This window comes from Mustela lutreola, chromosome 9, assembly GCF_030435805.1.
Source record: "Mustela lutreola isolate mMusLut2 chromosome 9, mMusLut2.pri, whole genome shotgun sequence".
Lineage (NCBI taxonomy): Eukaryota > Metazoa > Chordata > Mammalia > Carnivora > Mustelidae > Mustela > Mustela lutreola.
Window position 1 is genome coordinate 139784029 of NC_081298.1, and position 15224 is coordinate 139799252.

General features: G+C 44.8%; 1 protein-coding gene across 3 annotated transcripts in view; it reads left to right on the top strand.

Moving 5' to 3' along the window:
* The window catches only part of ADAM17 (ADAM metallopeptidase domain 17), a 53237-nt gene that overhangs the window by 29069 nt on the left and 8944 nt on the right, over window positions 1-15224 (top strand). For 2 of the 3 annotated variants that reach the window (XM_059132690.1, XM_059132691.1), the window contains 7 exons: window positions 251-340; window positions 2733-2846; window positions 4389-4533; window positions 4641-4729; window positions 6283-6435; window positions 11202-11401; window positions 12445-12548. In XM_059132690.1, the coding sequence (XP_058988673.1) occupies window positions 251-340; window positions 2733-2846; window positions 4389-4533; window positions 4641-4729; window positions 6283-6435; window positions 11202-11401; window positions 12445-12548 (895 nt within the window). Of the gene's footprint in view, window positions 1-250; window positions 341-2727; window positions 2847-4388; window positions 4534-4640; window positions 4730-6282; window positions 6436-11201; window positions 11402-12444; window positions 12549-15224 lie in introns of those variants that run through there. The other variant, XM_059132692.1, reaches the window with a different exon arrangement.

Here is a 15224-nt window from a genome sequence, read left to right on the forward strand (position 1 = left end):
TCCTAAAACTTGAAACAAACTATACCGTTTCTTGATTCTGGTAATAATACTCTAAGCTCGAGGCAAGGAATAATTCTTTGTTTAGTGTCATCAGTGATGAAGAATACCATCTTAATGCTAGTTTTGTGAATCAGTGGAAACTTTTTACAGTGGTGTTTTCTCTGAACTGACCATTTTAATCCCTGCAGAATTTATTTCATGTTGCATAGCGGTAAACATACACGTCTTTCATTTTCTGTTCTAAACGCAGATAGAACTCATTGACCGAGTGGATGACATCTATCGGAACACTTCATGGGACAACGCGGGTTTTAAAGGTTATGGAATACAGATTGAGCAGGTATTTACCAATGGATGTGGCTGTGGCTGTATAACTCCGCTGAGTGATGCAATGCAAATATGTGTCACTTGTATTCAGAACCCAAAAACTGATCTTCAACTCTAATCTTAAAAATTTTCAAATGCCAGTGATTTTCATCTGATTTGTATAGTGTTTTTGAATTATTTACAGATTGTGACGTTTTTTGTTCTTAGGCTCATTGAGGCAGGAAGGCTTTTTAGGCTGCTGTGATCTCTTCTTCTTTTTTTTTTTTAAGATTATTTATTTATTTATTTGACACAGAGAGAGAACAAGTAGGCAGAGAGGCAGGCAGAGAGAGAGAGAGAGAGGGAAGCAGGCTCCCTGCTGAGCAGAGAGCCTGATGCAGGGCTGGATCCCAGGACACTGAGACCATGGTCCGAGCCAAAGGCAGATGCCCAATCCACTGAGCCATCCAGGTGCCCCTGCTGTGATCTCTTCTTTCTCTGAAGTTATGTTTTTATCCCCCTTCACTGTTTTACTTTTTTGATTATGCTTTATGTCTTCAGTTAGAATGTTGGCACATATTGTTGAATCCTTAGAAATTTACTCAGAAATACTGTGTGGGGGCACCTGGGTGGCTCAGTGGTTTAAAGCCTCTGCCTTCGGCTTGGGTCATGATCCCAGGGTTCTGGGATCGAGCCCCATATTGGGCTCTCTGCTTGGGGAGCCTGCTTCCCCCTCTCTCTCTGCCTGCCTCTCTGCCTACCTGTGATCTCTGTCTGTCAAATAAATAAATAAAATCTTAGGAAAAAAAAAAAAAAGAAAGAAATACTGTGTGAACATTTGAAAGGAATTTATGCATATAGAACCAGTAGATCTCTTTTCCTCAGAATTTTCTGGTTTCTTCTAATCTGTGAATAGAACATATCCATTGATGGTGTATTGATGTCATTTTAATTATATCTCATAGTAAACATTGTTTGAAAATTATAAGACTAATTAAAAAAAATTCTGAAGTTGGGTATTGCTTTGGACAGATATTTAATATACAAATTATTATCTCTTGTTTTTTCCAGGTTCTTTGTGCTAAATTAACCATGTTCTTAAAGGTTTTGTAGTATAGAACTTAGAGGTTAAGAAACAAAATTTTTGAAATCATGCATATTATATAAATGTTAAACTTTTATAGTACTTGTATAAAACTAAGAGAATTATTTTTCCCTTTTCCATTCTCTTTTACTGTTTTGCATTTTCTTTTAAGTTATTATTTGACTAGGTAATATATACACATGGTACAAAAGCCAGTGAAAAGTAAGTCTCTTCAATCTCTACTCTTGTCAAACCAGTCCCTTTTCCCAGAGACATCCATGTCACAATCTCCTAAGTACCGTCCCGGAGAGATTTGGTGCATGTGTAGCATGTGGATGTGTATGTGTATATTTGACACATGGTGGTGTGCTCTACTCTTTGCACCTTGCTTTTTCATTTTGTGTATATGTTGATGGTTGTTCCATTGTGGTACATAGAAAGCTGCCTCACTTGTCTAAAACAGCAGCATCATGTTCAGATTTTAGGAGACCAATAAATAAAACTCCGTTTTGCTGTAAGAAGTTGGAGCTACTTGGAAGAATGGTGCAGTGTAGATTTGAAATGCCAGCTTTGTAATAATGATCATAGGTGGATGGGGGGGGTGTGATTTAGATGTGCAGTCACGCTGGGGTTCCATCTGTTTCATCCCAGAATTGGTCTTGACCACCCACCACCAAAGCTGCAAAGCCCTCCCCTGTGAGCATGCCACGTGGTGGCCGAGCGGACCAGATTACACCCCCCCAGGCAGGCACATCCAGAAGAGAGGCCAGAAATGGTTAAGCAGAGCATGGCTTTGTTCTTTTCCTTAAACACACTCACTGGGTGATACGTTTCATCTCCTTTGGAGGAAAGCCTATTTGTTCCTTTTTGTATTAAAGCAGGATTAACATGAATTTTTACTGTATGTCCAAGGAAAAGCCCCTGTTCTTTATCATCTTTTATTTCTGTGGGGTGCAGTGACAGACATCTAGTTCTTTGTCTCTGAATCATTGACTGTGGTTGGAGTAAATATTTTAGGCTTAGGAACCCAGGTTCTCATTTTATCAAACTAAATGTAGAAGAAATAAGAGTTTAGGAATACATTTATAAATTGATCAGTAATATAATAATAAGTAATAAGCCATTGACATACATGTTTACCATATATCATACCAAGCATATTATATACTCAGTTTTTTTTAATGAATATTAGAGCTGAAGAATTTTATGGAATTGTAGTTTTAAAACATTTTTTCTAGAATGGTGGATGATCTTATTTTGCATAGCTAAAACAGTGCAGTATTGTTTCAGTCTTTTGACTTTTTTCTGAAGTGTTCTAAGTATATTGTCTCTTTAAGTATAGATCCGCATTCTCAAGTCTCCACAAGAGGTGAAACCCGGTGAAAGGCACTATAACATGGCAAAAAGTTACCCAAATGAAGAAAAGGATGCTTGGGATGTGAAGATGTTGCTAGAGGTAGGTGGTGGAGTCCCGGATGTGGTGCTGCTGTTAGCACGCTTGGTGGTTTCTCTAGCACATGGGGCATATCTGCATCAATGAAGGGGCGCGCTGAGAAAGGTTACTGAGAGCCAGGAGCAGTGCATCCCAGTAACCCAGCGGTGACTCTTTAGCGGGGCTGACAGCAAGACAGGCCAAAAGGTTGTCAAAATGAAAAATGCTAGAAGGCGGTTCTTCTTGACCTTAATATCTTCAAGAATCCAGTTGAAGTATCGAGACTTTAGAAAATGTATACTCAATATAAATATTTTTTGCACACCATTCTGTTCAGGTTTCTTTGAAACTTATCAGTAGATCTGCTAGGTCAGTAATTGTCAAACGGTATGAAGATGAATCAGTATTAATATAACTTGAAGATGTGAAAGTTTTCTACAGGATTTAAAAATCTTCATGACTATATTCTAGTTAGAAATCTGAAGATAGCCTAAACATTCTGTGCCTTATGAGTCTTGCCTTGATGGGTATGATCGATCCTTTTTGCCACATATTTCAGGGTCTTGAGTTTGTGTATGCAATTGCTTTGTCATAGAATTGCCTTCCGGGAAGTGATAGTGATCTTCTGATATGTTCGTTTGTGTGTTGGTTTCCTCTGGCTGCTCTAACATGTTACCGCAGATTTGCAGCTCATAACAATGCGACTTACCCAAGTCGTTCCTGTGGGTTAGTCCACGTACAGTGTGGCTTATGTCTCACAAGGCAGAAATTAAGTCTTCAGAGCTTAGAGTTAAAGGATATTGCCAGCTCTTCATCCAGGTCGAGATGCGCAGGGTGCTGCCTATGTTACCTACTCTCCATGTCTTCTGGGCTGTGACCCGCTGCCCGGCCAGGTCACTTCTCAAGAGGCTCGGCCAGGGGAGCGGTCCGTCAGGACTGCTGGTAACGAAACGCTGTACACTGGCAGCTTAAACAACGGAAATTTATTTCTCACGGTTCTGGAGGTTGGAAAACCAGAGCAAACTTAAAATGAACAAAAACCCTGGGCACCTGGCTGGCTCCGTCAGAGGAGCACACGAGTCTTGATCATAGGGTTGTGATATCGAGCCCCATGTTGGGTGTAGAGATTACTGAAAATAAAAAAAATAAATAAAATAAAAAACAAAAAACAAAACCACGTACAAAACCAGTGGAGTCCTTGAAATACTTCAGGGGGTTCTGTTTGGTATTCGGTGCTGACATCCCGTGGACAAAATATCCAGGCTCTGAGACTTACGGAATTGGAATGTCTCCAGGGCTGGGCTGCACGGCTTCACACCAGCCCTCTTGGTTTTGAGCTGCTCGAAAAAGCCCCCAAGTTCTTCCCTGTCCTGTCCCCCACCCCAACTAGATGGTACTCCTCTTCTTTCCTGTATCGGTGGGTGCAAATTGTACGCAAGCATTGTGCCGCGGGTGTGTGTTCTGATGGAGAGCTGCAGTCAGTCACACGGCAGTGTTCTCCAGGGTCTGGTTGAAACATGTATGATGTAATTGTTAATCTAATTAAGAATACTTTTTTTCTTAAAGCAATTTAGTTTTGATATAGCCGAAGAAGCATCTAAGGTCTGCCTTGCACATCTTTTCACCTACCAAGATTTTGATATGGGAACCCTTGGGTTGGCTTATGTCGGTTCTCCCAGAGCCAACAGCCACGGAGGTGTTTGCCCAAAGGGTAAGTTTTCTGTTCGTTGTGCGGTGTGTGAGAACGGCAGGCTGATTAGATTATATTGTTATCCTGTGTTCGATAAGCAATTCGTCTCCGTTTCCTTTGTCCTCTAGCGTATTATAGTCCAATTGGAAAGAAGAATATCTATTTGAATAGTGGCTTGACCAGCACAAAAAATTATGGTAAAACCATCCTTACAAAGGTATGTTCTCTTATTTTTTAAAAGGATAGATTTTGAGTTTGTTTTAGTAGAACCTTAGCTGTATATATTTATGTAGGTATCTTTTTAAAAAGTGGTATATACTTCTGTTCGCTTCTGCTTAAAAAAACACATGTGTTTTGGTGGGAAATGTGAAAATAAAAAAATATAAAGAAAAAGATAAAAAGCTACCTGTGAGATTTCTTTGGAGACTGGTCAGGGTCCTTGTTTTTCGTGAAGTCACCCCTCCTGGAGCCCTTCGTCCTGTGCTTTCTTTGGGCTGCTCAGTTCCCAGTCCTGCAGTGTCGCTGTCGTTAAAAGACTTCCCAGACTCTCTCGTTTCCGGACCTCATGTTCTTTCTTTTTCTTATCTTAAGATATTTATTTATTTGAGAGATTGAGAGGGAGATAGCACGAAGATGGAGTGGGGGGAGTGGAGAGGAGGGTCAGAGGGAGAAGCAGACTCCCCACCAAGCAGGGAGCCTGACGCGGGGCTTGATGCTGGGACTCTTGGACTATGACCTGGGCTGAAGGCAGATGCTTCACTGACTGAGCCACCCACGAGCCCCTGCTCATGCTCTTTCTTGATTTATACCGTCGTTTTGGTATAGCATATCTTCCAGGAGTTTCCTAAGAAAAGGATACATGAGAGGCAAATTGAGATTTTTACATATCTGAAATGTCTTTACCCTACACTTAAATTTGATTGATAATTAAATTTTTTCAGCATTTGCAGGCATTGCTGCATTATTGTCTTCTAGTGTTTTGTGTTACCCTTAGAATCTGAAATCACTCTGTTTTCTCATCCTTTGTATGTGACCTGATTTTCCTTTAGAAAATTTTAGGATCTTGTTTTTGCCCAGATACATCCATTAGGAATGTGTTAGGCACATTCCAGCAAATTCATAAACTGAAAATCCAACAAACAGTAACTTCTAAGAGGTGTATTTGCTTCAGTCAACCACAGGGTCATGGCAGCGTCCTGTGGATGCTGAAGCAGCTTAGAGATGCTCCCTTGGGGAACCAGGATCTTCCCGGTTTTCACTCAGCCCCTCTGAGCACAGGCCTTTGTCCTCATGCATATCCTCTGCTCACAAGATGGTTCTCTTCTGTGTTGCAAAAAGGAGGACAGAGCCTCATCTGTCCCTTGTAAAAGAAAAAAACTCTTGAAGTCCCACCCCCTCTGTTTCTATCTCACTGGACAGCCTGACCTACCTTCAAAGAAATACGGGAAGGGGATATTTTAACAGTACACTGCCAACCTGAGCAGGATTAGGATTTTTTAAGGAAGGAAGAAGGGGAGAATGGGCATTGATGGGAAATACTAGTTTCTGACACACTGGTAGTTTGGCTCCAATGTTATACGTGCTGTAGGTTTTTTATCCCACTGTGCGGGGCCCTTCAGTCTGGACACACCGAACTCCCACAGTCCTGCTGCTGTTCTGTTGTTGATCTGGTTCATCAGTACCCCATTTAAGAAAAGCAGGGCCTCACTGGCCACAGTAGCGGATGGTTGGATATTAAGTCATAGCGTTTTCTTTGCACGATCATTTAAGGAAGCTGACCTGGTAACAACTCATGAATTGGGACACAATTTTGGAGCAGAGCATGATCCGGATGGCCTAGCAGAATGTGCCCCAAATGAGGACCAGGGAGGAAAATACGTTATGTATCCCATCGCCGTGAGTGGAGATCATGAGAACAATAAGGTATGTATCTTCTGGAGCTTTTTTGGGTTAGGAAGGAAAGAGGCTATTCCGTTTAATTATAATGAGAGCTCAGAAGAGCCTTCCATTCCAGGGATGGGATTGTGAATTACAAAGTACCCTCAAACTTGGTTGTGTGCTTTAGAGTGAGGTGTGGTGCATTGAATCTGGTTTAAGTTATCATTTGGACTGTTATCAAAGTTAATTGTGTTGATGGGACTATATGGAAAATTAGTGATAGTAGTGGCTCATGTTAGAGGTTTGGATGATAGGGTCTGGTGCAGGTTAAAAGTTTCATGTCATCTCTTTTTTTTAAAGATTTTATTTATTTGACAGAGCGAGAAAGCACAAGCAGAGGGAGCACTGGGGGTAGAGGGAGAGTGGGGACTCAGTCCCCAGACCCCAGGATCATGACCTGAGCCAGAGGCAGACATTTAATCAACTGACTTAAGTCAGGCTCCCCCAAAATTTCATGTCATTTCTTATACAAGCTGTTGTTCCTTTTAACTCTACTTAATTTGCATGTTTTCATCAACTTTTGCAACAAAATACATAATTTGCCAGATTATAAACCCCTTTGGGAAAGGCCCATGCTTGTCTTGTTCACAGCTCTGTCTCTAGTGCCTAGCAGGGGGACCTGGCATGTAGTATATTTGTTGAATAAATAAATGAAGTTTACTGCCAGGGGTTTCTGAGAGTATACTAATCCCATGGGAGAAAGTAAGCCTGGCTATGACTGACTCTTAGATTTCTGGCCTGCAGGTGTTCACAGGTGTCTGTTTTGTGCATTTCACTTGTTAGGCGGCACAAAGTGTCAGGAGGAGAACACACTGGCGGTGGTGCCGAGTTAGAGAGGGCTGGCTCTAACTGGGAAAGATGGTGAAGTATTTCTCCTGCTTCCGTTTTGGAGCCAGGCCCTGGCTGTAATTTAAAGCCTGGCAGGGAGGTAGACGAAGGGATTATTTTTGCGTTTCCCTGGCCCTGACCCTGCTTTTGGAAGTTTCTTTCTTCTATTCTTTTTGTCATCTTTTTCCTTGGCTCTTACGTATAAACGCTCTCTTCCTCTCTTGTTTTTTGCATCTTAAGCTCCATATTTCCTCTGCCGGACAGCTTGTGCCCCAGACGCGCTGCCCTCCCTGTCGCACTGTTCCTCCGACTTGCCACGTCCTCTGTTTCTCAGCTTTGTCTCTGCATTTTATTTTTTTTTTTTAATGATTGATTTATTTTTTTTTAATTTTAATTTTTTAAAATGTTTTATTTATTTATCAGAGAGAGTGAGCGCAAGCAGGGGGAATAGCAGTCAGAGTAGGCAGAGGGAGAAGCAGGCTCCCCGCTGAGCAAGGAGCCCAATGCGGGACTCAGTCCTAGGACCCTGGGATTATGACCTAAGCTGAAGGCAGCTGCTTAACCAACTGAGCCACCGAGGTGTCCCTGATTTACTTATTTTTAAAGAGAGAATGCGTGCTCCAGGGGGACGAAGGACAGAGGCAGAGGGAGAGAGAGAATCTCAAACAGACTTCCTGTGGAGCCCAGCACAGGGCCCGATCTCACCACCCTGAGATCACAACCTGAGCCAAAGCAAGACAAGAGATGCTTAACTGACTGAGCCAGCCAACCGCCCTCTCTGCATTTCTAATCGTGTACATTGTACTTAGCGCTGTTCAGTAGAAGGTTCTGGGATGACGGAAACATTCTGTGTTAATACAGCAGCACTAGCCATAGGTGCCCGTTGAGCACTCCAGATGTGACCGGAGAGACCAAGTAACCGAATTTTAAATTCTGTTTATTTTATTTTATTATTCTTTCTAACTTCTGTTTTATTTAAATTCAATAGTGATTGCCTAGGGCTGGAGCTGGGAATGGGAATTAACTGTAAAAGGACATGAGGGACCTTCCTGGGACAAGAACATGTCCACAAGCTGATTTGTGGTGATGGCTGCCCTGCTTGGTAAAGTTATTGGAAATCACTGACTTGGACACTTGAAATGGGTAAATTTTGTGATATATAAAATATGCCTTAAATAAAGCTATTAAGAAACAAAGAACAACAACAACCCAGCGTGAGCGGAGGTGGTGAGGGCGCAGAGGAGGGGGAAGCCGTAAGGTGATGGTTGTTGAAGCTGGGGAGGAGCATGTGGGCATTCATGATACCATTGTGTCTACTTTGCAGCTGTGTGAACATTTCTATAATAAAAAGTCTGAAGTATGTGGTGAGGACGAAGAAATTGAAATAGCCACATTTGGCTCCTGGCTGTAGTTTGGACAGTACACTCTCTAGTCATTTGCTTCTTTGTTACTGAGGATGGTTTGAGTACTTTGGGGGAAATTGTCTTCCTTTGTAGACTTGTACTCTACAAGTTCTCCTTGTGAAATTTCCCCAAGAGCTCTAGCTCTTCCATGGCCTTGTAATGACTTCTAAGGAGAATAGTGCCTGGCTAGAGACTTTTTTTTTTAATTTAGGGAAGTAGGGGCACCTCGGTGGCTCAGTCAGTTAAGCATCTTCTTTTGGCTCAGGTCATGATCCCCTGGAGTCCTGGGACTGAGCCCCATATTGGGCTCCCTGCTCAGTGAAGATTCTGCTTCTCTCTCTGCCCCTCCCTACTTATGCTCTCTCTCTCTCTCTCTCTAACTCACTCTCTCAAACAGATAAATAAAATCTTAAAAAAAAAAAAAAAATTCAAGAAGTGCTAGTCATCCACATTGGGCATAGAGCTTTTTTTTTTTTTTAAAAAAAAAAACAACGAAAAAACACAGGCAACTCTCGGGGCACCTGGCTGGTTCGGTCAGTAGAGCATATGACTCTTGATCTCAGGGTTGTGAGTCCAAGCCCCATGTTGGATGGGGAGCTAACCTAGATGAAAAGTGAGGGACAAGAAAAGAAGGTGCTAGTTTATCAAATAAGAACAATTTATCCATTTATTTATTTTGTCCTAAGCACATCATGTTTAGTGTATTTTCTGTTAGTTTGGTTTTCCCAAGAGTGATCCTCTTATAAAAAGATACTGGGTGGGTCGCCTGGGTGGCTCAGTGGGTTAAAGCCTCTGCCTTCGGCTCAGGTCATGATCTCAGGGTCCTGGGATGGAGTCCCGCATCGCATCCGGGCTCTCTGTTCAGCAGGGAGCCTGCTTCCCCCACCCACCCCCTGCCTGCCTCTCTGTCTACTTGTAATCTCTGTCAAATAAATAAATAAAATCTAAAAAAAAATTTTTTTAAAAAAGGAAAAAAGATACTGGGTGTCTTCTAATCTACATTTTAATTGAATTTCTTAATAAAAATGTTTGTAGCTAGGTAAAAAGTGCTCCCGTTTCCTTGACCTCAAAAGACAGGGCCTGGCACCTCGCACAGGCAAGCTGCTAAGGCCTCAGGCCTCACTGTGCTCACGTGGCACAAGGGGGGTGAGTTCGTAGGAGGGTTTGTTGGCACAAGAGGAGAGGGTGTGGGAAGGGTGCAAACAGAAGGCCAGAGGTCTTCAGGCAGCATGAAAATTGTTCTCTGAGCTCTTAGCCCAAGGGCCCCGGCCCTCGGAGTGTAGCTGTGGCAGGTTAGTGAGGAGGCTGCTTCCTGCTTCAGTGTGAATTTGATTGCCTAGCATCTGGTCTCACATGCGTGCACTGCTAAAACTGAGTTCGCGAATCTGCAGTACTCGTGAGTAAACCTAGCAAATTCTAACTGCCCGAGGCCTAGACTGAAATAACCAGACCCCTTAAATATCTTCACCATAGAATAAATAGGAAGATCCTTAAAAAAAAAAAAAAAAAAAAAAAAAAGCAAAACAAAGATCTGGTTAATATTTCTGTTAAGGGTGATAAGGTCTTGGATATCATTCTAAAAATAATCCTTTCAGTATCTGATTCAGTGATCACTATTCCCTTGGGAGGGTCCTGTGCCCTCCGCTCCTCAGGGGCTCCATGGCTGTCATCTGGGGCAAAAGGGAAGCCATTTTAGCAACTGTGCAATAGTTGTGGAGATGCTGTCTTGAGGAATCCCTGCACAGGTTTTCCTTCAATCTCTTACTCCCTTTCTTGCTAATTGCAGATGGTTTGGGAAATGGACTCCCATTTCAGAGCTCCTGGTAAAAAAACCCCAGATTTATAAGGAAGCCATTTCCCTGGTTCTGTATTGCAAGTAGAGAAGTGAGGGTAGAGGCTTCCTGTGGAACATTGGTCACCTGTAAAAATCTCAAACTTAAAATCCTGGAGACCCATGTGAATGTTTAGGTAACAATTTGGATTTTTATCGTTTAATAGACTGTATGTAATATCCTACCTCTTATTATGCTCATCTCTTTAAAAACCTGAAACATGGGTCATTGGTATACACAGCCCTGGAAAAGGAGGTAAATCAGAGATAGACTCCATTTTGCCTTTCTGAGTCATCCTGTGCAGGAAGATGGCGGCGTGTGCCGTGTTCCCCCGGTCACTGCCGCGGCGCTGGGTGCCAGCGGGCAGTTTGGGGGGTGGGGGTCAGAGCGTCAGCCCTCTGGTTGGTTCTGGCCGGGATGTGCGCTCTCCGTCTTTGTACGGCCTGCCTGGGGAGAAGTCGGGCTCCTAACCAGACGCACGCCAGCTTTAGTGCACCCAGCCAAGGGGGACCGCTTGATTCCACGTAGCCGGCTGTCTGAGGTGACCGTGGTGGAATGTGGCAGACCTTCGAGGTGGCTCTGCATGTGGCTCTTACAGTGAGAGTTTGTCTCCAGAGAAGAAACACAAACACTGCTTGGGAATGACGTGGTGTCATTTTGGTTCCTTTGTGGCCCTTCCTCTTGTAAGATGTTCTCGAACTGCAGTAAGCAGTCCATCTACAAGACCATCGAGAGTAAGTCCCAGGAGTGTTTTCAAGAGCGAAGCAACAAAGTGTGTGGGAACTCCAGGGTGGACGAAGGAGAGGAGTGCGACCCCGGCATCATGTACCTGAACAACGACACGTGCTGCAGCAGCGACTGCATGCTGAGGGCCGGTGTGCAGTGCAGGTGAGCGCGAGCGGCCGTGGCCCGGGGCGGGGGGTGGGGGGGGGGAGGCTCAGGGGCGCCATTGTGTCCTTTTCTCCTTAACAGCAAGGAATCTGCTTTCTGGGAGGCAGTATGACTTTGGGTCACAAAATCTCTAATCTTGTAGACTTTTTGATTCAGGATCCCATAGCTCAAGAGAGTCTTTTTTAAGGAAACGAGAGAGGTGATTAAATGAGGGTGTTCACAGCTGCATTCTGCTTCTTTTTTTTTTTTTTAAGATTTTACTTATTTGACAGAGACACAGTGAGCGAGGGAGCACAAGCAGGGGGAGTGGGAGAGGGAGAAGCAGGCTTCCCGCTGAGCAGGGAGCCGGATGCAGGGCTTGATCCCAGGACCCTGGGATCATGACCTGAGCCAAAGGCAGACACTTAACAACTGAGCCACCCAGGGGCCCTGCTGCATTATTTTAGAGTAACAAGATATTAGACCCAGGTGACAGTCCTGAGATCTAAATTGTTGTGTTTCTATGCAATAAAACCGTGTGGAAGACTGTGTTCAGTGGCATACACTAAATGCAGAGGAAGCAGGTTACAAATTAGAAGGTACTGTGTTTGCATGTTGCGACGGGTGCCTGGCTTAACATAGAGGAGGAGACGTCGAGTTGGTGGTGAGTAGCAGATGTGAACGATGTACGGTGCTTACTGCGGCAGAAATCCTGCTGGGACTTGGATTCCGGCTGCCTCGTTTCCTCCCGCTGATGGCCTTGCAGGCATAGGTCTTCCTTTTTTTTAAAATTACTGTATCAAGTTAATGAAAACCAAGGACACCAAGATGTTCCGAGGTCGAGTCCCCTCGGACTTCTCTGTGCTCCTGCTTGATGCCCCCGCAGGAAGGGCAGACAGTGTGTGCAGGCGGGCCAGCGCCCGGGAAGAATGACTTTGCAGGATCGGGCGGCCCAGCCGAGGGGCCTTCCCCGCCATCTGCAGGGCCCGCTGACATGACCGTAGTGTTTGCTGTGGGGCTGACATTCGACTGGAACTGTTCTGTCTGCTCTGCCTCTGCAGTGACAGGAACAGCCCTTGCTGTAAAAACTGTCAGTTCGAGACTGCCCAGAAGAAGTGCCAAGAGGCGATCAATGCTACTTGCAAAGGCGTGTCTTACTGCACAGGTGAGTCCTTCTGCTGGTTCTCTTGGGATGCTTTTGCGCAGGTGAGCATGTGTATGTTTGAAACAACACTGTATTTCGTTCAGAGGAAAACAGCCTTCAGAACCATACTCCTTCATTTGAGATGCACTTACCAGTGGCCGGCGCCAGGCCCGTTGTGCTTGCTTGCTTATTGTGTCCGCTTCATTCCCATCACCTCCTCCTCTCACGGGCAGTGCTGTAATGCGTCTAATATTTGCCTGGGTATGTGTATTTCCTTGACGATAATATCGTGTTAGTTTGTGTATATATGGGTTTTTAACATGCCAGGATAATACTCCACTTTAGATCTTTTTTTAAACTCAGTGTCAGTTTTTATGAAGTATCTCTGTCATGCCATCTGTGGTGTGTGTATCTGTGTCTGTACATGGTCATTGCTTGGACCCCTGCTGAGTTTACTTGTGTGCTCTAGGGTATCGTACTCACCTGTTCACTAAGTGGTGGCTTGGACTGCCTTCATCTTGGGGGTACCGCAGATAGGAGTTCGACAGATGTCTCCCACCTGTCTCCCAGGTGCTGTAAGGGTTTCCTGGCTGCACGTGGAGGAACAGAGTTGCTTGGTCATAGGAAGTGGCCCCGTGTCGATTTCGCTAGAACAGTCATGATGCACCTGTAGTATGTGTGGATTCCTGTGTCCCAGTGTCCTCATCAACCCTTGCTGTTACTCAGATGGTCTTCTGTTTTTTGCCAATCTGATGAGTATAAAGTGATCTCTCATCCATATTTGAATGTTTCTTGAAGGTACCTGTGTCTCCTTTTATCTGTTAGCTATGCAAAGTTTTCCTTTTGTCAATAGCCAATTCATATATTTGGTCCTTTTTAAAATTTTTTTAAAGTATTCTTCATGCCCAACATGGGGCTTGAACTCACAACCCTGAGGTTAAGAGTTGCATGTTTTGGGGCACTTAAGCAGTCCAGCTCTTGGTTTTGGCTCAGGTCACAGTCTTTGGGTTGTGGAATCAAGACCCATGTTGGGCTCTGTGCTCAGCGGGAATTCTGAGATTCTGTCCCTCTCCCTCTGCCCCTTTCCCTGATCACCTCTTGTGAGCTCTTGCTCTCTCTTCCTATTAAATAAACCTAAAAAGTCGCATGCTCTAATAACTGAGACATCAGGGTGCCCCTATATGGTTCATTTTTAAAAATTTGGGTTTCATGTCTTTTTGATATTATTGACTTAGAGGAGTCATTGTATGATAATTTGATTGGTTTATAAGTTGCATATACCTTCCATCTTGGAACAGAAACTTTAATTTTTCTTTTTAAAGATTTTATTTTTATGTATTTGTCAGAGAGAACAAGTAAAGGGAGCGGCAGGCAGAGGGAGAAGCAGACTCCCTGCCGAGCAGAGAGCCCGATGTGGGGCTCCATCCCAGGACCCTAGGATCATGACCTGAGCCAAAGGCAGATGCTTAACCCACTGAGCCCCCCAGATGCCCTGTTCACCCATTTAAAGTGTACAGTTAGTGGTTTTTAAGGTGTTTGCATTTGTGCAGCTGCCGGCGGTCAGTGTCAGAACGTTTCCATCACCTTAAAGAGAAACCTGTGTCCCGTAGCCATCACTGAATGTCCTCATTCCCTGCCAGCCCCAGAAAACCAGTGATCTTTTTGTCTCTGTGTATTTGCCTGTTCTGGACATTTCATATAAACAGAATGCTACAATACATGGCCGTTTGCAGCTGTCTTCTTTCATTCGGAATCAGGTTTTTGGGACTCCTCGTGTCATAGCATGAAGCCGTCATCGTCTGTCCTTGTCACTGAGGGATCGCCCGTTGTGTTCCTCTGTGCCGCATTTTGTTTCTTTTGTTCATCAGTTGATGCACTTTGGGATTATTTCCGCTTTCTGAGGACTAACACCGCTGTGGATATTTCTGTACAAGATTTTGTGTGGTTGTGTGTCTGTTGTTCCCCAGTCGAGACCCAGGAGTGGAGTCGCTGGGTCGGATAGTAACCGTACCCTCGTTTGAGGAGCCTTGGGGCTGTCGCGCTAGCGGCATGCAGTGTCATCGCGGGCCCTCGCTCGAAATGGACGTTGTTGGTCCCTCCGCCGCATTCCTCCAGGCCCAGGGCCCCAGCAGCTTTGAGGACAGGCGCAGTGACCTGTGCCACCTGCTCTGTCTACCCGTGGGATCCGATGCACCCAGAGCCTCGGGAGCCTGGGGACTAGGTGGCTCTGTGTGTTTAATGCTTGTCCTCTGCGTCTGGTGCCCTGACGTTAGTCTGCTGAGAACACGTGCGCAGTGGATACTTGTAGGACATTTTGCACGTGTGTGTTCAGGGCAGCAGCACGCACTGAAAATACCGGGGAGTGTGGTCTCCCTGTCACTGACAGGCTGCCCTGTCCGCATGGCCTCCTTTCAGCAGCCGCACACTTGTTACGTGTCCGTCCGTCCTGTGGACCCCGAGTGCCCAGCAGCATAAACGGTTTCGTCAGACCAGAGGCACAGGTGATGTGCCCGCGTCAGTGTGTACTGGGTACTTCGTGGAGGGCTTCTTTTGTTTGAGACAGGACAGGTTCCTCTGAGTTTCCTGTCACCACTCCACTGACTTGCAAGTCCTCAGTTCTTCCGGACTCCGGGCTATGGTCCCACTTGTCAGGGGAAGGGCCAGGCCTCTGGCTCTGGCCACCGTCTGCCGTCCGCA